Source organism: Panthera pardus, unplaced genomic scaffold (assembly GCF_024362965.1).
Source record: "Panthera pardus isolate Hobbes unplaced genomic scaffold, ASM2436296v1 HiC_scaffold_12, whole genome shotgun sequence".
Classification (NCBI taxonomy): domain Eukaryota; kingdom Metazoa; phylum Chordata; class Mammalia; order Carnivora; family Felidae; genus Panthera; species Panthera pardus.
The window spans coordinates 44,986,011-45,008,170 of NW_026526677.1; the positions used below are offsets into that span (position 1 = coordinate 44,986,011).

General features: G+C 42.5%; 1 protein-coding gene across 3 annotated transcripts in view; it reads right to left on the minus strand.

Annotated features, from left to right (window-relative positions):
• SPON1 (spondin 1) overlaps positions 1–22,160 on the minus strand; it is a 259,322-nt gene that overhangs the window by 145,707 nt on the left and 91,455 nt on the right. For all 3 annotated transcript variants that reach the window (XR_002081851.2, XR_002081850.2, XM_019456395.2), the window contains exons 4-5: positions 6,644–6,717; positions 1,540–1,662 (exon numbers count right to left, since the gene is read on the minus strand). Coding sequence is in view for 1 of the 3 variants with exons in the window: in XM_019456395.2 (XP_019311940.2) it covers positions 1,540–1,662; positions 6,644–6,717 (197 nt within the window). In the remaining 2 variants the exon portion in view is untranslated. The remainder of the gene's footprint in view (positions 1–1,539; positions 1,663–6,643; positions 6,718–22,160) is intronic.

Sequence of the window (22,160 nt, forward strand, 5' to 3'; positions counted from 1 at the left end):
AACAGCGTCAGACTAGAAAAGAGCAAGAAGCTCCTTAGGATTACGAAAGTTAAGTGATGGGCCCTTAACATTTTATTTCCTCTGGGCTGGCACTGGAGGAAATTTTTATCCTTCATATTTGTTCCAAGTGGTTTCTTCCCCGCCAGGCAGATTCCAACTTTGTTCACGCAGGTCTCCCACACCAGCTGAAGCAGATCAAGCTGCATCCCAGAGTGAGAAGAAGAAACTAGTAAGGAGCTTCTAAGATCCCAAGTCCTGATTACATGCGGGTAAAGCTAAACAATAGGTCTTTAGATCTGCCAAGTACCCGCTGGGTGGGCTGCTTGGGGAGCACGGAGGCTCTGGTCTGGAGCAGGTCTACTTAAGTCCCAACCACGGACCCTTTGCTCCCCGTCTTTAGTGGCGGACTTCAGTCCCTCCTTTGAATCCCTTTCTTCCAGTCTCACTCATTTTGCCCAGCTGTGGTGACTCCAGAGCGAAATGAACAATAAAACAGACAATGAACAGAAAAATCATGCTCAGTGCCACCCACTGAGCCACACCAACATCCTGCCACCCACAGTTGGCGAGAATGAGCGTCACTGGGTCTTAAAGGCAGAGTCCAATTGAGAGGCAGGACAAGGAGGCCAACAACCCCTTTTCGAATTTTGGGTCCGCTACTAACTTACATCTGATTGTGGGCAAGTCATGACATCTCTCTGATACCCAGTGAGCTCATCCACAAAAACAGGTTATTCTGAGGGTTAAATGACGTGACATATGTAACAATGCTCGGCACCCAGTAGGTCCACTATTCGTTGTTAGAATTTTCACAGTTTTGTGTGTGATTATTTGATTAGTGTCTGTCTCCCCACTAATCTCTGAGTTGCACGAGAATGTGGGTCATGTCTCTTTTAGTTCACCAGAATATCGCTAGAGCTTAGCACAGTGCCTGGCACATGCTAGGCGTTTGTTGAGACAATGACAAGAGAAAAGGGAGTTGGTAGGGTCCTGCTTAAGGATCTACTCCAAAATGGCAAGTTTGGGGCCTCCTGACAACTCTCATGGATTGCTTTTGGCTCTCTGGAGCATGGTGTCATGAGGGATTCTAGGGTGGTATCTGGAATCAGTAGAGAAAGGGTGTGCAGATAGACCACCATTACGTTTGAGGATGCCGAACGTTTGTTGACCTTGATCTGTGGAGTCAAGAGCAGGCCCCTTTTGCCAGCTATTCCCAGCACATATAGATCTATTGTATAATTCGTGGAGAAAGCCACTTTGCGGGGACTGATGTTACCAAATATTTGACCTGAAGATAAGCAGCATGACCTTAGGAATATTTTTTTTAAATCACAGATCAGAACAACGTTATGCAAAGAAGCAAAAAGCAAAACAGTATTATCGGCTAGCCTCAATGAATTCACTTTGTGGGAATGTGCATTTCATGAGTCAGTTGGTAAAAGCAAGCAGACCTGAGACACTTTGGCTGGTGTATCCCACAGCCAGACAGAACTTCACCACACACCTTCCCCCAATCCATGAAGTAGCTACTCTACTCACGAGGGTAATCCTTGGGGTGCGTCTTCTCGGACCAGTTCCCATAAAATGTGAGTCTGTACTTGGCGGTTCCACAGGCGCAGCAGTCTAGAATTGGTTTGTCCGTCACCCCATCAAACATGGAATCTGAAACAGTTAGGAGAGTCACTAAGTTAGGAAGCAAATATGGGTCACTTATAAGGCAGCGCCATCTTGTCTTGTCCTGTCCTTCATACTTGGGAAAAGAAGATAAGGTGCAGTTTTCACTGATTAATAACACTCTGAACCAGGCCAGTGCTTGGGTTTATAAAGGATTTTTATATACCTCTAAGGATAGTAATTGTATTTTACAAATAAAAAAGACTCAGAACTTTTGCTCTAACAATGTGAGGAGACCTGTGGGACCAATAAGGCAGAATATTTGGGAAACCAGGGATGAAACTTTCTCAGTTATCCTTTCTTTCCACAATACAATTTTCCCACTAAATTTTAAGAGGAATATGCACGTGTGTGTTTTCTCTAAGAAATGTTTGCTGGGGTCAAATTGCCGGGACCAGAAGGAGCAGCTTTGCAGAAGAGCAGTGAGAACAAGTAGAGAGACATAAAAGATTGCTGGAAATTATTTTTTAAAATGCATATATAGTCACATCCCTTCTTACCAAGCTTTCAGAGACTTAGGAAAATGTTCGTAAGTTCAGGTTTACTTCTGAGCATAGAGGCAGCCAGGAAAAACTTAACAAGATTCCCTCTCTGCCTCCATTTTTATCTGTGAATAGCTGATAAGTGGGGAAAGAGAGATTACGTGAATAAATTCAGTGTTTCTGATAGTCAAGCCCACATCCCTAACCGTGCATTGTTGCTTTTAGTCTGTTCAGCTTCTTGCAAGACGAAAACAATGACTACAGATGCAGCTTGCTTCAACTGCTTTTTCTTCAGTTTCTCTAGTGATATTAACATAAAGGTTCCTTTGGCAAGTTGGACATTTTTTCGTCAATATTATATAAAGAGCAATGACAGTATAAAAATCTTTTTGAGCGCCAGGAAGAGCATTGTACAAGTCTTCCTTGTGGAATTCACTGGGTTCATTTGGTTCGAACACAGAAAATCAGTGATGGGTAGAAAAAGTGAACTCTGGGTTCTAGGATGGAGATGAAAGCATGAAATATTATAATAATCACTACGCTGTAGAGAGTCCTTGTATGTCCGTACATTGTCTTATTTCATCCTAGCAACCCTAGGAGGTAAGTACTCCAGTTAACACCCTTTTGCAGATCAGTAAACTGTTAGGTAACCAGCCCACGGTCACAGGGATAGGAGGTGTTTCAGGCAGAACCGGAGCTCAGGTCTTTTGGAGTCCAGAACCCATGCTCTTAATCTTTGTACTGTATCACTCCCGGAAGAGGACCTTCTGCTGGACATGTCTGCATAAGTTATCAATGAGAGTAATTTGTGTGTGTGTGTGTGTGTGTGTGTGTGTGTGTGTGTGTGTGTATGTGTTTCTCTTTATGCTTTTTCAAGTAAAGAAGGGTGCATTTAAAAAATGACCTGCCTTTATGGCTTCAGGATTTCTAAACAGCACCAAAGAAGAGGTCTGAAACCACCCAAAATAGAAATCACTGTTTGGCTATTTTTGTTTGGAAGAGGGCAGCGCATTGTCTGTGCTTAGGAGCAGACTCTCCATTGCTTAATGCACATGAAACCTAGGTATGATTCCTAGGTGAGCCAGTTTGATAGTTAAGGGACAATTCTTATTGCATACATTTTCAGAAAGGTAGCATAAGTTAGTAACTCCTAAAGACTTTTTCTTTTTACATTTCCATTATTATGACCAACTATGTTGTAAAAAAACTAAATTTAGTTTTGAAAAAGGATTCCAAGCTAAGAGATAGATGCTGGGGTTATAATTGTAGCTACCAGGCACTATTAAATGAGGGAGCAATCTCTCAAAAGACCAAAATAAGGCCAATGGGTAGCTTTACCTGATCAAAAGGGCTTTCAGATATAGACGGTAAACTTAAAGATATATCCAAGAGTTCAGGGGAATACACTCATAATAAACCTCTTAGAGTTCCAAAGGAAAATTAGCTTCCATTAAAAAAAATAAAGTTTGGGGTGCCTGGGTGGCTCAGTTGGTTGGGCATCTGACTTTGGTTCAGGTTGTGATCTCGCAGCTCATGGGTTCGAGCCCCCGTTGGGCTCCGTGCTGACAGCTCAGAGCCTGGAGCCTGCTTTGGATTCTGTGTCTCCTCTCTCTCTGCCTCTCCCCTGCTCACGCTCTGTCTCTGTCTCTGCCTTTCTCTCTCTCTGCCTCTCAAAAATAAACATGAAACAATTAAAAAAAATAAATTTCTAAGTTTGAAACTAAAAACAGACATACTGTTTCCTATGAGGAAAAGCCAATTGAAAATGAACCGGGTTTTCAAAGGGCAGTGAGAACAAGCGTCAACTCACCCCTCTTCTGCTAACCACAGCCAGCCTCACCCAATATCGATGACTTCCTGCCATGTTGATCTCCTGAGCTGCCCCCTCTCGCATTTCTACCCTCCATCCATCAGCGTCCTTTTTAGCTCTCCCCTTAGTCTGTCTTTTCTCCTTATCCCTTTTCTCCCACAGTTTCCTCCCTTCTGTGAGTTCCCTCCCTGTCTCTCTCCATCGTTTGTGACATGGTATTAAAGTGAGCATGTGCACGCATGTGGTTATTATAGGTCACCTTTTTGAATATTTTATGTTTCTCTGTTCCTAATTGTAAGTAACTTAATGTTTTATGTTTCTTTTAAAAAATAATGATTGCCAGTGCCTTTTATCTTCGCTGTTGTTAATTTTTCCCCCATGGATGAACAGCTTCAACTGAGAAAAAATAAGACACTAGTTTCTTTCCCCCCCTTCCTTGATGGATTTGATTTGACTTACCAAGCAAGAAAGAATGTAAAGACCTTAATGAAAGAGCTGGAGATAATTAAGTAGGCATACACAGTTAAGAGAAATCCCTTTGCTCTCTGCTTATCAATTAAAGACTTTCTTAATGTGATCTGCTTTGTTAACTGTTGGATTTCCTCATAGGTCTGCTGCCTCAGGTGGGGTCGGGGGGGGGGGGGGGGGATTGTCCACAACTGCATGTAATGATCCTTCAGCCCAGGGCCTGCGGGACCTTTATTTTTTGTCCACCAAGTTGCTGATGGAAAACGGTTTCTTTATACATATGCATGTTTCGTCATTTTGATAGGATCTCTGCTTCGGAAGTGATAACCAATAGAGACTTGCACACCATTGGATTGACACTGTAACTGCAGAACTTAGCATATTTGTATGGCTTCACACAACATCAGGGCTGAGGCTTTGGCAAGTGCACAGTAGTTAATGATTGCTGTCAGTATGCAAGGGTGACAGAGAAGTGTTTCCTAAGAACCCTCAATTCTGAGAAATAAGTCTGTCCTCTGAATGTCAAACTAACAAAATCATACCACAGTGGCTGTGATTAGCCATCTGTGGGTGTAGACCAAGAGGTGGCTTGTAAATGTGTGCTCCAGAACACCCTAACTCTAACCCACAGGACCTTGGTGTCATCTCATAGAGACAGGGCAGGAATGGGATTGGTCCTTTATGAACCAAGGGACTTGACAGTCAAGGTGTCCTCTGTTCGGAAAAAGGCTGAGTGACCCTATGGACAATTAAATATGAAAAGGAAAGTCCCCAAAGCCGTGTGTGGAAATGTCCACCTGGAAGCTGACCAGGGACCTCGGGTTCCAGTTCTCTGGCCCCTATGACAGGTATGTCTCCACTGCAAAGCATCCAATTCTCTCCCTTTGCTTTTTTCATGCTTTCTGAACCATCTTCCACATAGGACCTAGTTTCTGCTCCAGCTCATCCATAGGGAGCTATGCTTTGGTACACTTTGATCTACCAAAGGCAATAATGAATTGAGACACAGTCCCTTCAATGGAAAGGCAGTGGCTTTAAGGTCCAAACTCTGCCCTTGACCACTAGCTGTGATTCTAAGTGAGCTTTTAAAACTTTCTGTGTCTCAAGCTTCTCATCTATAAAATGGGGATGATATATTTGTGCAGATCACATGAGCAAGGCATGTGAAATGCTTAGAATAGTGCCCGGCATATAGCAAGCGCTTGAAAAATATTAGCTATTATTATTATTTTCCCAGAAGACCTTTATCAACCTTTCTTTTTCTTAGTAGCTTATGATTTGCCAGAATTTGAGAAAATTATTTCTTCGCAAAATGCCAATTGCTCTAGATGCAAATAAAAATTCTGCAAAAATTAATAGAAATGAGACAGTCAAGCTGTATAATCATAGAACATTTTCTATTTTTATTTAGTTATCTAATGACTTCTAAACACATTCAGATATTTAAGGTCTTAATTTTTTATGACAGATTAATAAACAAGCATCGGATACAGATAACAATAGCTAACACTTACATATACAGCACTTACTATGTGCCAAAGAGATGCTGTGCTTATATACATATATAAAGTCAGATAACTAGGAAGGGCAGAGGCAGGATTCAAACCCAGGCTGGATAGGAATCCAGGCCTCTCCTCTGACCTCCCCATCTACTTGATCTCTATGAGCTTTGTTAGAATGCCTTCAACCCAAGGAGAGGGCATCAATAAGCTTGCAAATCAATGGACCATATCCTTGACTGTGGTAGAATCATAAGGTCAATGCTCCCTTGGCAACCCCATCTCCTGCTTGTCTTTCTTGGAGAAAATCCCCCGCCCCCATACTGCCCAGGTGCCACACAAGTTCTTCTAGAGATTATTCCAGAGAATCATTACAGGCATCTTAAAGGTACACAATTGTGCATTTCTTAATTAAATCCTGTGAATTATTCCAAGGAACCTCTTTAGAATAATCACTGTTTCACAAAAATAAGAAGACGACACCAATATAAGGTACATCATCTCCTACCCAGGGAATCAAGCTGAGTAATTAGAACTTAAGGCAGATCCAATTATCTACAGAACACAGCCAGATTAAAAATTAGCGCTACGTGAGGAAGCTGAACCTGGAGAAACTCAGAAAGCACAATCAGCTAATTCCTGCCACTGGACGGTTGCACTGAATGAGCCACCTTCCGTTTACCTGACCCTCCTCCACTTGCAGTTCTTACCTTGTTCACAGAGTTTCTTGGTCAGAGAGCCCTCATCTTGAAAATAAATGATGCGTTTCTGCACAATGCTGGCCCTGTTAGAAGAAAAGCACAATGGTGAGGAGAGCAGGTTTGAGGCATGTCAGATCCTTGCCCGGCCACCTATGGCTGTGTGGCTTTGGGTGAGTCTCCCCAACTCTCTGTGCCTCAGTGTCTCCATTGAAAAATTGTCATTAATAATAATGCATACCTCGTGGGGTTGCTCTGAGAATTAAATCCAAAAAATGCATGTCAGGAGCACAGAACATACTTAGAAGCCACTCCATAAATGTTAGTTATTGTGTTGTCAGTGGTGGTGCTAATATTAATGTTAAGGTAAGAAAGAACTAATGGCATTTTCAGTAACTTTTCTCAATGGCTCATTTGATTCTAGTTTTGTATCAAATGATGGAAGCCATTTATAGATCAACCAAATTCAAATCAGAAAAGCATGTCAAATCCCTTTCCTGAAGGGGAAAAAAAAGAATTTAAAAATATATTTTGATGTGTTCCGAAAATGTCATTCTCTATCTTTCCTGAAAGTCTAGACGACACTGTCTCCTACATTCTGAACAAAGACAATTTCAGCTGTTACATTTCTCTCTTAAACATGTCAAACACAGGATCTTAGAATTTGGAAAGAATATCTGGAGGTTGAAAAATTACTTTTGGCCAGTACGTATTTTCTCCTTAACCTAGGACTGCACAGACATACTACTTCTCCTTTAACCCACTCTGCTGTATATTTTCAGCTGGCCGTGCAGACGTCGAATCCTGAAACCCAGCGTCCCTGTAACGTGAAGTCTACAATACTTAACGATGAAACAGTGCCAGTGGGTCTTGGCCCTTTGTACTGATTTGTTCTGATTTTCTTCAGAAACGCTACTCAATCAAAACATAATTTTTTTACTTTGATTTGCCCTATTTAACAGAGAAAGGGATCATCAGCTCCACTACAGCAAGGCACACTGAGGGAGTGATACAGTCACATGATCTGCCTGTGTCACATGATCGCAGAGCCAGGCATGGGCCCCTGTATGCACGGCTCTGCAGAGTAGGGAGGCGGTTTTCTTGACGGCATGGGCCTAGGCCAAGATTACTTTCCAAAGAAACATCTACTCTACACCCAGTCTTGCACAAAAGAATAAAATTCAGAGCAGCCTACATATGTCTTTTATAGCCTTTCCTTACCCAAGAGAGATGAGATGTTGAAATAAATGAATGAAATCTGCCTCCCGTCTCCACAAAGCTACTTTGATCATTTATCCATTCTGTTGACCATCAAGCAGCAAGTTTCCTCAGACCAAGAAAACTCTCTTGAGAATACTCATCCCAAAGCCAAATAACAAAGTCTTTTGTTAGTCAGAGCATCCCATTATCTACCACTTTAGAGTGTACTTTCCACCAGGAAGTACCTCAGAGAACACTATAAAGGGCAAGGGAAGTAGCCCAGGCCTGGCATTCTTGCTTCAGCTAAAGGCTTCATCCTCTTTCCTACCAAAGCAGCCTCCTCCCCCATTTGTCTTCCTGTTGTATTTATTGGTATATTTTCAACAGATAGTCGTTGGAGGCCTGCATGGTAGCCAGACACTGGCCAGGGACACTGTCATGAACAAGACAGGTGGGGTGGCTTCCCATTCTCAAAGTTGACAGCAGAGTGGAGAGAAAGCACGAGACAGCTAAATCTGCAGCTACGCATTTAACATGACCGCGATTGAGTGCTGAACGGAGAAGTCTCCAGGGTGTGGGAGAGTGTAATACAGGGGATCCCCACCAAGCCAGGAAAGATTCTCTGCAGAAAAGAAGGCTTAGATAGGAAAGAGTAGGAGGTCAATAGGGCAAGTGGGAGGAAGAAATAAAGGAGAGGACATCCTTTAAAGATCCTTGAGGTGGGAGGGTCATGGCTCATGACCAGTGGTAGGTCAGGGAGGTAGCGTGAGATGAGCCGGGGAGGTGCACAGGGCCACATCACCCCATGCAGGGGGATGGCATTTTACACCAAGCTTGATGAGATGTCTTTGATAAGTGTTTTTGATAAGAGGAATGAGATAATCAGATGTGCTCTTTTAAAAAGAGCACTTGGGCCATAGAGTAAAAATGAGTTGGTATGTGATTGCAGTGTAGAGTTCCCAAGCAAATTAAATTTTAGTTCAATAAAATTCTCTTGCTAAAGTGGTTTGAAAACCCTTGATATATAGGATAAAATACAAAATTACCATTGTATTCAAGGCTTTTTACAAAATTTCCCCCAAACACCCCTCTGGCTTTGTTTGTTGCCATTTTGTGTCATGGTCCCTGGGTTTCAGAGTTTGAGAAGTTTATTCCCCTTGCCTGAATACCTCTTCTACTCTACTGGGCCCTTGCTGATGCTGTTTCCTTTCCCAGAATCTCCCCAAACATGCCTTTGCTAGCTAGCATCTGTAACAAATCCTTGGAATCTTCTCATAGGCAAAAGCCTATGATCATGCTTAGAAAAATTAAATCACCCCAAATTTTCAAAAGTATCATTGTAAAAGTGTTGGGGGCCAGAAAGAGAAAATATGTATTTCCTACAAGATGTTTTCATTTCCTTCATGCCTTGTTTTATGAAGTCTACAACAGCTTACCCACTCTTTTTGATAATAGTTATAATTTCTGAGTCCTTCCTATGTGCCAGTCACTGTGCTAGGGAGGCCTTTTATGTACATTACCTTATACATCTTATGTTTTGCATATATTATAGCTCTTCAAATTCCTTCCTTATCCAAAACCCTGGGTTGGATGCATTTCTGAATTCAGAGTTTTTCAGGTATTATTAGAAAGTTAAGATGATAATATACCATTAACATCCCCATAATCAAACACATCAACTTTTCTGAAACAAAATGTAAGAAAATTCATAGTAAGAGAGAAAATAAAAACTTTATATAGCTTCATGTCAGTTTTGGTCAAGTTTAGCAAACGTATCAAAATACTCTTATTTTTAGAACAATTCAGTTGAAAATTTGTAACCATTTTCTCCTTCACAGGTGAGGATGGCTGAGAGAGGGGGGGTTAAGTAACATGTCCACAGTCTTGAAGTTTCCCCTGTCTACCTCCAAAGCTAATGGCCTGTGCTATACCCAGCATGGTTTTAAGGGATTAAAGATAATTACATATAAAAAGTACACTTGGCGTGTGAGTTGAAATGTATTATGAAATGAGGCCTGTTTCATCCATTTTAGCATCTCATGGAACATACCATGAAGAACTGAGACTTTGATGGCCTCCCTGGAGCCTGGGTCATGATCAGCTGAAGTTCTCCATGAAGACTGAGCATACATTTTCATGCCTATACATGGCCAAACCTCTGTATCCTGCCTTTGGATTTCAAACTCTGTGCAGATCAAATGTGGGATACAAGGCTTATTCTGCTCTGGCCTCATCTTTATCTAATCCCTCCTGAGCACTCTGTCCAAGCCATATCCTATATTTGTCTTAAAAATCTCATGCCCCTGAGCCTCTGTCTATGGGACTCCTCAAGACACATGTGAGCACAACACACACACACACACACACACACACACACACACACACACACACACACTTCAGTTACCCAGAACTCATACCCTACTAAGATTGGTTTCTTGACTGGCTGCTTGGTTGGGTGCTCTTCTATGAGAGCCATAGCCTCTTGAGGTTCTGCTACCACAGCATTTATTATTAACTTATACTATAACCGCCTATTTACTTTTCTATCTCCTGTGCTAGTTTATAAGCTTCTTGAGAGCAGGAACTGTATCTTACTTCCATTGATGTTAGTATTGTTGTACTGGAATTCAAGAAGGAACGGAGTTTGGGGAAAAGAAGAGAATTTGAGATTGAGTGATCTGTAGGGCATGATGGTGGTCTGTCTAGTGGGTAATTAGACATAGGGACCTGTGACTCAGGAGAGATGTGAGGGGTGGGGAGTAGGGGCATGTGAGTCACTGGGGCAGAAGTAAGAGGTGAAGCTTTTGAAGCGGCAGGTGTCACCCAGGGAAAGTGTGCAGAGTGAGGAGAGGCAGGCTGAGCCCAGAACTCTGGAGAAGACAAATATTCACCTATAGGTATACCAACAGAGACCAGGATCTGGTACGCTTGGTTGCAGAAGATGTTTCTTTTTATTCCTCATTTGGTCAACTCCTGAGAGAATTTATATTCTGAGAAAATGCATTTCATTTTGAGTCTGTTCCCATCAAAAGTATAAAACTCAGCTGAGATTTATAAATCATATTATGATTCAGAAAAATAATAGCTTTACAAGATGAGAAAGCTGTTAGTAAGAATTCCCTTAGCATTTCAAAATGACAAATTTCTCCCATCCTGTGTTACAATTTGGCAGTCCCGTTGCATAGCATTTATACACTGATACACTGAATGCTCTCTTATCATGAGAGAGCGTGTTAAGGAAATCTAAATGAAATTTCTCAGCATGTTAGCTTCTCAAACTTTGGGATATTGAGGTTCTAAACAAGTTACTAATCATTTCAAACGTTTTCTTTTAAACCTCAAGTGGTGGAACCATCCTGGATCTCTTGGATGCTTGACCCTTTTCTGTCTGCAGGTTTTATTCATTTGCTTTTCTTTCTCCTTGGGGAATTTTCCTATTGGGATAAAGTTAGAGCTTGCTAAATTGTGAGTATGCTCCCTGCTCTCACCAAAAAGAGACAGGGAGACACCAGAAACTGAAGGACTTGGGAGAAATCAGGCCAGAAAATCATTCACATGGATCATCAGTGGCCAGATGGCTGCCATATAGAGATAATTCATGTAAGGTCCTTAATACATGCGTATTACATGAAGTAAATATTCACAATGTGGTAGCCATTATCTTTCCTGTTGTTAAATCACCATCTCCTAACAAGGTGCCTGGTGCATAAAAGTGCTTAATAAACAGGAGCTATGATTATGATTAACATTGGGTCTGTCTCCTTGGCTTGTGGAGGGAGGGGTGAGGGTGTTAGCTTGGTCAGCTGCTTCAGGCAGAGATAATGAATGGCCAAAATGAAACTCAGGTTTGTGGTCTCCAGACTAATTTTGCCCATTCTTTTCCCAATTCTAGGAAAATCCCTCTTACTGAACATTTCTTGGGGTGCTTAAAAACTTTGTCTATGATGGCAGGGATGTTTTTTCATGGAAGTGATCCAGTGTATAACCAGTAACACCACTTCCTTCTACCAAAGAAAGGACAACTCTCTGGGAGTACCCAGAAATAAAATATTAGAGTCATAGTGATGGTAATGCCATCAGGAACTGAGGCTATCTGCCTTATTTTACTTCACAGGAATGCTAACTACTAACCTGATCATGGTCTCATGTTAATCAACAAATGCTTACGGAGGCGGGATGCATTCCATGATCCAGACTCTTTCCAATTTTTTATATGGCTTTAGGTGGATGTCAGGACATGGCGCTGTGTCCAAGACTTAACAGGCATCCTGGCAGCCCATCATAATGTGTCCATGGGAGAAGAAAAGTGAAAGCTTATCTGGAGGGCTCTAGCTACAACACACAAGAGAACTCCAATGCCACCCAACCGTAAAGTCACAAACTGTGTTTGGGTCATAAAACTACAGACTCAGAGGCTTGTAGTCATCTACCATTACTGCAACCAAGCAATGCTAGTAGTTGCCATGAGATTATTCCTGCTTAATTATCAATCACTCATAAAACATTTACTGAGGACTTATTTTGTGTCAGACACTTTGCTAGAAGCTGAAAATTCAAAGAGAATAAGAGACAGTGCCTTCCAGTAAAGAGATCCTAGTCCAGTGGGAGAAGAGAGAGACAAAAAAAGGAAACGGGAAATCAATGTTGAGCGGGACGATGGAGGAGCCATGGGAAGCTGAAGAGCAGTGACTAACTTCTCCTTGGCAAAGCTCCAACAGGAGGCAACAATGGCGGCACTGCAGGTCTGAATTAAGATCTGGGCAGTGGAAATAGACAATCTAAGAGATACGTTGTAGGAAAATTAGGTAACTTACTGGCTAACTTACTGGATCTGGGGCAGAAAGAGGAGGCTGAGTACAAGATATTTTATTTACTTTTTGTTTATGTAACAATTGAACACCCAAGTCCTCCATAAGTATTAACTCACCCAATCCTCCCAACAACCCCATGACGTAGGCGCTAGCATTATCCCTGTTTTACAGACGAGAAAACTGACAGAGGGAGTTTGTGACACCCCATATACAAACCCCAGGGACTAGAGGGAGGGACATTGGTGCCAATGACTGAAACGAAAGACAGACGGGGCAAGGAGGAATTTTTTTTGGGTAATTTTTGGAATTTGTATTGAGATAACTGCACATCCACATTCAGTTATAAGAAATAATACAGAGAAATTGTACACTTGTACAATTTTCCCCAAAGGTAACGTTTTGTAAAAGCGCAGTATGTACAATGTTACAACGAGGACGCTGACATTGGGACAATCCACCAGGCTTGGGTCTGGTAACAAAATGGCATAGTAGGGTTAATTAAGGGCCCGAACATGTCATTGGGTGCCTATGACAAGCTGCCACACTCTGAGAGAGAACACTCTCAAATGACTCTTCGAAAACACAGTAGGTTAGAATCCCAAGTGGAGAATCGCCTACAAGTGCTATGGGGACTCTGGGGTAGCAGGCCATTTCTGGCTCAGATGAGGTGGGAGCAGAGGTGGAGTTGGAGGAATTATCGCTTAGGAATGAGGTCCATCAGAATAATTTCTTGGAAAGATAGCACAGAAGCTGAGCCTGTACCCAGGGACGGGCACTTTGCAGCAGTTAAAACGCACACCAAGAAAGAATCCTTGGCAGGTCCATCATCCATGGTCCTTCTATACCTAACCCGGGGTATCAGCTCCACACGGCTGCATGTGCACACGTAGCTGATGCTATGATCAGAATCTGGCTGAGAGGTCAGTTCAGGTCTTAACAAGACTATGATCCGTTCCCAACCTCGTATCATGATCCTTGGATTTCTCAAGTTCTTGATTCACATCGTCGAGCAAAGTTATGTCTACAAAGCCACAGTTTCAATTTTAACAAAAACTGGAGAAAACTATTTTTAAACACTCAGTTTATTTCTTCTCAGAATGACCCCATGACCCTGGGGATAACAAGCTTATCACGATTCCATTTTTCTCTTAGTACTGTCCAATTTCAGACCTAATCTTTATCATATGTCTTGTCGATACTATTACCCTAGTACTGCAAATTTTACCTTCCCCAAATCCAATGGGAAATTAACAATGAGGAATTGATTTTCATAAGAGAGATGTGAAAAGATAAAACGGGATTATGTTTCAAAAGAGCTAATTTAGATACAAGAGGCCTTAAAACCAGACAGACATTCATTCACTGGCGTTTTGTTTATCAGAGTAGGTACCACAAAGCTGTGTGAGGAGTTGGAGATACAAAGATAAATAAGGCCTAGTGTGATATGAAACAGTTACCAGCCTGATGAGAGAGGGAGAGAGACACATCGTCTGATGAGTCAGAATACTGCCTAACAAGTACTAGAATCTACTCAATACCCATGTCTTCCATCCCCCATGATTTCATAACCCAGATTTTTTTGGGGGGGGTGATACCAGGCAAGCCAATCATGACTGTCTTGTTCCCACTTTCCCAGCCTTCCTTGCAGCTGGGGAATTGGTGCATGTGATCCACATGTGACCTCATTTTTAGAAGCGGAGGTTTACAGGATAGAGGGGAGACTATTTGAGAAAGTTGTGCTTTCCAGATGAAAAAAATTAATGACTTACCCTGGCCTGTCCCTCTTTTTATTTTAAGTTTATTTATTTATTTATTTATTTATTTATTTATTTATTTATTGAGAGAGAGAGAGAGAGAGAGAGAGAGAGAGAGAGAGAGAGAGAATCCCAAGCAGGGTCTTCACAGTCAGCATGGAGCCGGATGTGGGGCTAGAACCCACAAACCCTGAGATCATGACCTGTGCCGAAATCTAGTCAGATGCTTAACGGACTGAGCCACCCAGGCGCCCCTGTCCCTCTTTTTTCAGCCTTGATTACAAACACAATGTGTTAAATAAAGCAGCCGTTTTGTGACCATGAGGAAAAGGCCAAGAAAAATCAGAGACACTGGTCCCGACATTGTTTAGCTATTGAAACAATACCAGTAGTCACCTACCTCTGGCCTTCTTGTTATTTAAAAAAAAAAAAAAAATCGCTCCATCTGTTGACGTTATCATCAGTCAAGTTTCCTAGCGAACGCTGCTCTCAAAAGCATGCCTGACTGATGGGAAGTGGTATGGACACCACAGAGGGTCGCTCAAAAGGTGAGTCACAGCAAGTTCTGCCGACCCTACGTACCTGGCCAGGAGATGGCACTGGGGAGCCACTGGAGGACTCTGGGGGGAGTGGGGACAGGGCTGTTTTGATCAGAAAAGTCTTTGAGAAAGACATTCTGGATTTGGCGGGTGGGAGAACATTCTGCTCTTTGCTGGGACCCTCCTGAGATGCCGGGGCCAGGCACCTGTTCACATTGTCTAGAAAGAGAGCAGGCAGGCCGACAAGTATGGCCCAGGCTGGAGACAGACGTGGCTGTAAAGGAAGCAGGGTGGGTGGGAGTTTGATAGGAAAACACAGGAGAGTGAAATGTTCTTTCTTTTTCCTCTGGAGGAGGCTTGTACATGCCTGTAAGCTGGGGCTGAGGAAACAGTGGAAACCCTTAGGGGAATGTGCTAGATCACTGGCTGGAAATTTGTCATCTGTTGGAAAAATCTTCAATAAACTCACATGGACAAAATAAATAGGCTGCAGGATGTATTCCCAGTTGTGGGGGCTCTGACAGGTAGGCCATTCTGAGTAGTGAACAGGACCATTTCTTATTTCCTAGAATTGTTTTAAACTGGACATTTTTTTTTTTTCCAGCATATTTTGACCCTTTGTGGAATCCTCCCTCTGGCTTAATTTACGGCATTTCTTAACCGTGCAAAGAGATATACATCTAATTACTGAGCCTGGGGTGGAGATACTATCTCACAATACGTCTTTAGGCTAAAAATCTTTTTATCTTAAGAATACAGTGACATGGGGTTTCATGTTCCTGAAAATTCCTTTTTTTTTTTTTTTTTTTTTTTTTTGCAATCAGCCTTAGTATATTGTTCACAACATGATTATCAGTTCTTGGGGTGTTACCAGTCAAGGGACAACTGACAGTTGGGGTCATCTTTCTATAATACTGTTGAGCCCATGATTCTGCTGGATAATATCTCATATGGCCAAGCTAATGGTCAGTGCCTACCTGACTTTCCCCTCCAACTTCTTCACATCTATAAACCTTCAGAGGACTGTGAGCCCCTCTAGCCCTGGGACCATGCCTTACTCATCAGTTTGTGCCTGGAAACTAGCAGAGGATCTTACCAAGGCTTTTTGAACTTGGGGTTTTTAATCTGGGGGTCTACAGACAGGTTTCAGGATGATGAAATTTTGTGTGATGTGCACAAGTGCATATTTCCGGGGAAGAGTTCACAGTTTTCTTCTGCTTCTCAAAGAGGTCCCTGACCTTGAAAAGCTTCAGAACCACTATTAGGTCTGAAATGAATGATAGCAGATATGTGAAAACTGCACATACAAAATGTCATTCCATTTAATAAAATCTCCAACTAAGATATATGCTCTTTGCTTTCTTTTTTTTTCCTCTCTCTAAAGATGAAGGTTAAATTTTTATTCGAAGCACCCAAGGCTTCAACTGCTCTCTCTCCAGACTATGCTCTGATCCAAAATAGAACCTGTCGCGGCTGGAAAACAAGAAACAGAAGGGCAGCACTGCTCCTGGGGTTCTCTGGTGTTCCCTGCAGTCCTTGCCACTCGGTACAGGGCACGGATGTAATCCCACAGCCATCCCAGCCTCTAAGCTAGAGGAGCTATGCTGCCGCATCACAGACTCCCGCTCGGCCTGTTGACACAAGTCATTGCCTCCTAGAGTTGGTCCTTCTCTGCCATGGCCTCAGCCGCCTCCCCTTTCTGTGGATTCCTGTAAGCCAGGACTGGCAGCACTGTCCTCTCAAATGTAAGGAAACAATTCAGGTGACAGAGCAAGGGCCTCACGCACAGGCAGCCTGCCATCCTTTGTGTTCCTCAGAGGGCCTCCCTTGTCACACCGGATTTTCTGCTGTGGAAATGGGAGCTGCGTGTATAGCACCAGACCTGTGGGTTGGGAGATTCTCCTTCCTCTAGGCTGGGCTAGGGATTGTGGGGAGGGTGGTTATGCTTCCTTGCTAGGGATTCATCGTCCATGAATGGGTTTCAGAAGATTCCTAAATCCCTGAAAAAACTATGCAAAATTGTAAGTATCTGCCTTGTTTCTGGGGGAGAGATTCTACATGAAGCACTGCTCTAAATTTCGGAGTCATGATTTTCATGCCTGTTAGTACCCACCTGAGTCCTACCTCCCTCTCCGCCCGAGGAAGGAAGGACACACATGGACAATTAAATGAGTGACTCCCTGTACAATTACTGCAGTGACCTAACAGGTCTCCTCTCCTTGTCAACCCACCCAACTTACCTACGTTCTGCCAGGGAATTAACTGTCACCTCCAGCACATCATCACCTCCTTTCACAGACTATTAGGCATCCATGGCACCATGGTTCTAATGATCTCATCTCCCACCTCCGCCCTGCCCTGCTCCACCCCAGCACAGGGTCTGGCACATAGCAGGTCCTCTCTAAACAAAGGCGCCTCTCTCATTTATAGATCACAATCCAAACTCTTGGCTAAATGTCCACAATCCTGAACACCAGGACGCAAGCTGCCTTTGACGTCTGAGCCACCCCATGCCCCGCCACCCCTACTCTCTCCCTGACTCTTCCTAGCTGCTTGAACTCAACCCTGCCTTTTCAGTGGGTACAGAATGTGTGTCACACGACTCCTCTTGGCGTCTGCCCATGCTAGTTGATAGGCCAAGAATGCACTCCCACCCCCTCTCTGTCTAATCACACCCCCCTCATCTGTCACCATCTCACTGTCACCTCAGAGTCTCATTGACCAGGACTGTCAGAAGCAACCTCCTCTGGGTTTCTAGAATACCATTGATCTTCCTCGTTCATTTGGAATTTGGGCACTGGACACTCAATGTTTGCCTAAACTTGAACGCCTTGTATTACCATTTAACTTATTGTGTGTTTATGTTTTGTACCTCTGACTGAATTCTGAGCTTTCTCAGGGAAGGGACCTTGCTGTACCCTGTGGGTCCCTCTAGCACTGAGCACAGTGTCTTTCATGCAAAAAGCACTGAAGGTGTGATGATGTGATTTGTTTTCATATACTGACTTTACCCATAAGTCAACTCTTTTATATTCAACATGTAGTGTTGAGTGTCTACCATATGTCCATGATCTGGCAAGACGTATAAAGTCCTTTGTATTAGCAGTGCCACCCAGAGCGCTGGGTGAACGGCAAACAGTGACTGGTCTGAGTCACGAAATGTTTCCCACTGCATAAAGCCCAGTTAAGTCGGCTTTGCTTTGTTCAAGCCAGGCAGTTTGGCTGATGGCAACCATTGTTCTCCAAAGGAACCATTTGGGTTGAATTCAAAATCCCTTCACAATGTTGGGAATCAGCAGGATGATGGTATGTCTGCCAGGAGGAAGTTAAACCAGGGACAGAGCTTTCTTTATGGAAAAGACCATTGCTGATTGCACTGTGCCTTCCACTCTGTTCATCCTTTGAGTCGACTTTTCAAAAAAAGACACGCAGAGGCCTTACATTTTTGACTCACTCCAGACTTGTCCCATGTTTCTCCTTTTCAACACTGTGCAGCACTCTCATAGCATCTGACCTCATTCTTACGTCATATGAGCTCATCAGAAGTATGACATAGTCACACTGGACCCCCATAGGGCTCTAGAGCAACATGAGACCACACATAGACCACAAAATCTGGGCATGATTTGTCCTGTTTTCTACCCTTACTCACCGAAAATGCTTTCAGAGATAAGTGAAGGAAGGAAAGGAAAGGCAAGGCAAGGCAAGGCAAGGCGGAGAGAAGGAAGGAAGAAAGCCAGCCAAGAGCTCTATTTTTCTGAAAAATGATGTGGAAGAAAAATAATGGGACCTCATTTTAATGCACAGAAGAATGCAAGTGACAAACTCTTTTTTTAAAAATGCACGGTAAATTAAAAAAAAATTTTCACTAACTCCTGAGATGGGGGACTTAAGAGGGAGCCTCTTACCCATGTTAAACAAGGTACTGCAAATCTTTTTTTCCTCAAGTAGGCAAAGAATCAATTAAAACCCCCAAAATCAATAAAAATATCTGTCCTAAAGGTGGAACTGTAACCACATTTATACAGTGTGTATCTCAGAGAGATGAGGAAGTTTAGCTTGAGAGCATATGTCCCTGAGAAATGCTTAGAACCTCCACAAAGTAGGGACAGAAGTCACAGTGGAGACAAAGAGGAAGAGAGTCAGGGAGAGGAAGGCTTCAATTTCCTCATCTCTATCAGGGAACAGGAGTAAAACAAGATGGCCATCACCTCCAGAGGACGTCCCTAAAGCTGAACCCTCACAGTGTGGTAAACCCAAAGATCAAACTTGTTCCAGGGTCTGTGTCCTGATGGTCAGTGCTTTGTTTTGTGTTTGCAAGTGGATAAGTTTGTGCCATCAGGTTGTGATGTACATTTCCCTATTTTTCTGGATGGCTCCATATCGATGATATTTCTGATATAAATATCAGAAGATACAGTTCAAGAAAATGAACTAGCAGAATCCTTATCCTAGAAGGATGTTCGGTAATGATCTTCCAGTAATGATGCTTTGCACTGTACTTAACCCCACTGCATCCAAATGCATTGACATGCATCATATTTCTTTGGATTGACATAGCTGGTCCTGAATATCTATAATTCAGCTTCCTGCTGACTGGATTCTTATCCATTCAAGTTGCCCTGGAGATGACCAGCAGTCCCTCATGGCCAGAGGTCTAATGTCACTGGCCCAGTTTTGGAAGATATCGTACTGAATTGTTAGTAGACAAAGCTAATAAATCCTGGCTTTCCATGTGTCTGGTACCCTCCTTAAGAAGGCCACACTAGTTCTTTGGTTAATAAATTGTTATCATTTGTGTAACATGTTTTGGGAAATCAATTAACTGCAACTGATTGGGGATCCATACATGAACCAAAGACAACCAGAGATGGTTTGGACATGAGGGATGCTAGCAACTTCAGAGCTGTTTTCCTGCTAACTCTGCCTGGTAGGACTTTTGCATATTGAATGGTACAAACTGGCCTCCTCCTTGGATTATCTTTTGAGGAAAAAAAAAATGTCAGACAAATTAAGAGAAGATGGGTCAATGACATAGGCCATGGACAATTGTTCAGAGCACTTTCCTGCTCCTTTCTGGAGCCCATGGCAGAATCCCATGGTGACCCAGTACAACCATAGCTGATGTGATGATGTGATCTGCCACACTGTCCCAGACACTCATGTATCTGTGTGAGAAGTTTCCAGCACTGAAGGTCAGCTGTGCAGGAGAAATATTGCACGGAAGGCTCCAGTGAGCAATATCTCCATTTGGATCCTGTTGCGCTCTTTTGGTTGTTGTTGTCAGGGCTCATCAGCATAAAAATGAAGTTGTTTTGACTTACTACTGTCTTCCTGCTATCAGAAAACTGTTATTAGGAAAATCGCATTAATTAGCAGCAGCTGAGGGGAGGACCAGCTATTTTGGAGCCGCAGCTGCAAGTCTCTTGCAATCTGACTGTTGCCTAAATTTTAACAATTAACGGAATAAATAGTCTCTGAATGTATTTCATCATGTTAATTTTGTTTTCCTCTATTTGTATTCCTGTTTAGGAGTGGCAGTTAATCTGCATTAAACACTCTGATACCATTAGCATCATTAAAGCATATCCTCAGCTATCCTATTCCTCTGTGATTTACTGCGAGTGAAGCTTAATGATAATTTTTTAAACTTTATGTAGGAAAATGAATAATTAATTAAAATTTACCCAAAAGTTTGGCCTATTAGCCAAAATATTTGACTAATCTAAAAATCTTATTTTATGGCCATGTTGGGTTACAAAACTGGATGGATGAATGAATGGATGGATAGAAGGAAGGAAAGACAAATGGAAAGAATGATAAATAGAACAGCAGACAGACGTATACATACATACATACATACACACATACATACAAACATACATAAGGACTGAGATTTAAACTTTCTCAATTCTAATCCCAACTAGTTCGTTACTTTACTTTATAGCATGAAATCAGCATGACAAAGACATGGTGTAATAGAAAGACCTTTCTAGCCAGGTTTGATCCTGGATCTACCTCTTCGGTATGTAGTAGATGATTTACAGTTTATGTCTGAATTTCCTATCCTATACCTTTGGGTCAATATCTACTCTGTGAGGGATCTTGTTGAGCATTAATGAAATAAACCAGTATGAAAAACACCTCGGCCAAATCTTCCTTTCTTCTGTCAACTTTAAACCTCATGTTGCTATTTAACTTATCACGTATTTATGCCTTTTCTACCCAACCGGAGAGTTAATTAACCCTTACAAAGCAGGGGCTTTCTCTTGCTCATCTTGGTACCTACCAGTGTGAGCCCGCAGGCCTTGACCTTGTCATCAGCTTGTGTAACAACTAACATCTAGTGAGTGCTTACTGTGTGCCAGACACTCTGTAGTAAGCATTTTATACACTTGAAGGGCTCTCAGTGTTAAATAACAAAAATTCAACTGAGTAAAATGTAGAGATCTGGCTTTACTAATTGATTCACGAGATGGGCCGTATCCCATCTTCCAAGCAGAGGGGAGCTCCAAAAAGCTACAGAAAGAAAAATATTTTCAAGGGAAGGATAAGGAAGTCATAAACAGAAAAAAAAAAAAAAAAAGAATTATTTCAGGTGAGGTCACCTTCATTTGGGGAGAAAAGGTTTTAGTAGATGAATTATTTTATCTTCCTTTGGGGGATAAAAAGCACCCATGGGACTGATTACCATATTGGTACTGACCAGAAAATTCCTGACTGACTGGCTAAAAGTTATATTCTTTGGGGGTTGAAACTGCAGTTAGGTTAGGTATTAACTCTTGGTTTATTGACTTGAAGCTTTAACCTAAGTGACACCATTTTGAGCCTGTGGTTTTCTGGTTAACATCAGCCTTGGCTACTCATTAAAATCATTTGGAGGAGGGGCACCTGGGTGACTCAGTCGGTTGAGTGTCCAACTTCTGACTTTGGCTCAGGTCATTATCTCAAGGTCAGGGGATTGAGCCCCACGTTGGGGCTCTGCACTGAGTGTGGAACCTCCTTGGGCTTCTCTCTCCCTCTCCTTCTGCCCCTTCCCTGTTTGCACACATGCGTGTGCGCTCCCTCCCTCTTAAAAAAAAAAAATTAAAATCATTTGGAAGAGCTTCCAAAAACTACTGACATCCTGATTCCACCCTAGAAGAAGGAGATCAGGATTTCCAGGGCTGGTGCCAGAACCCTGGTGATTTTAAAAAGCTGCTCAGGTGATTCTAATGTGCAGCCA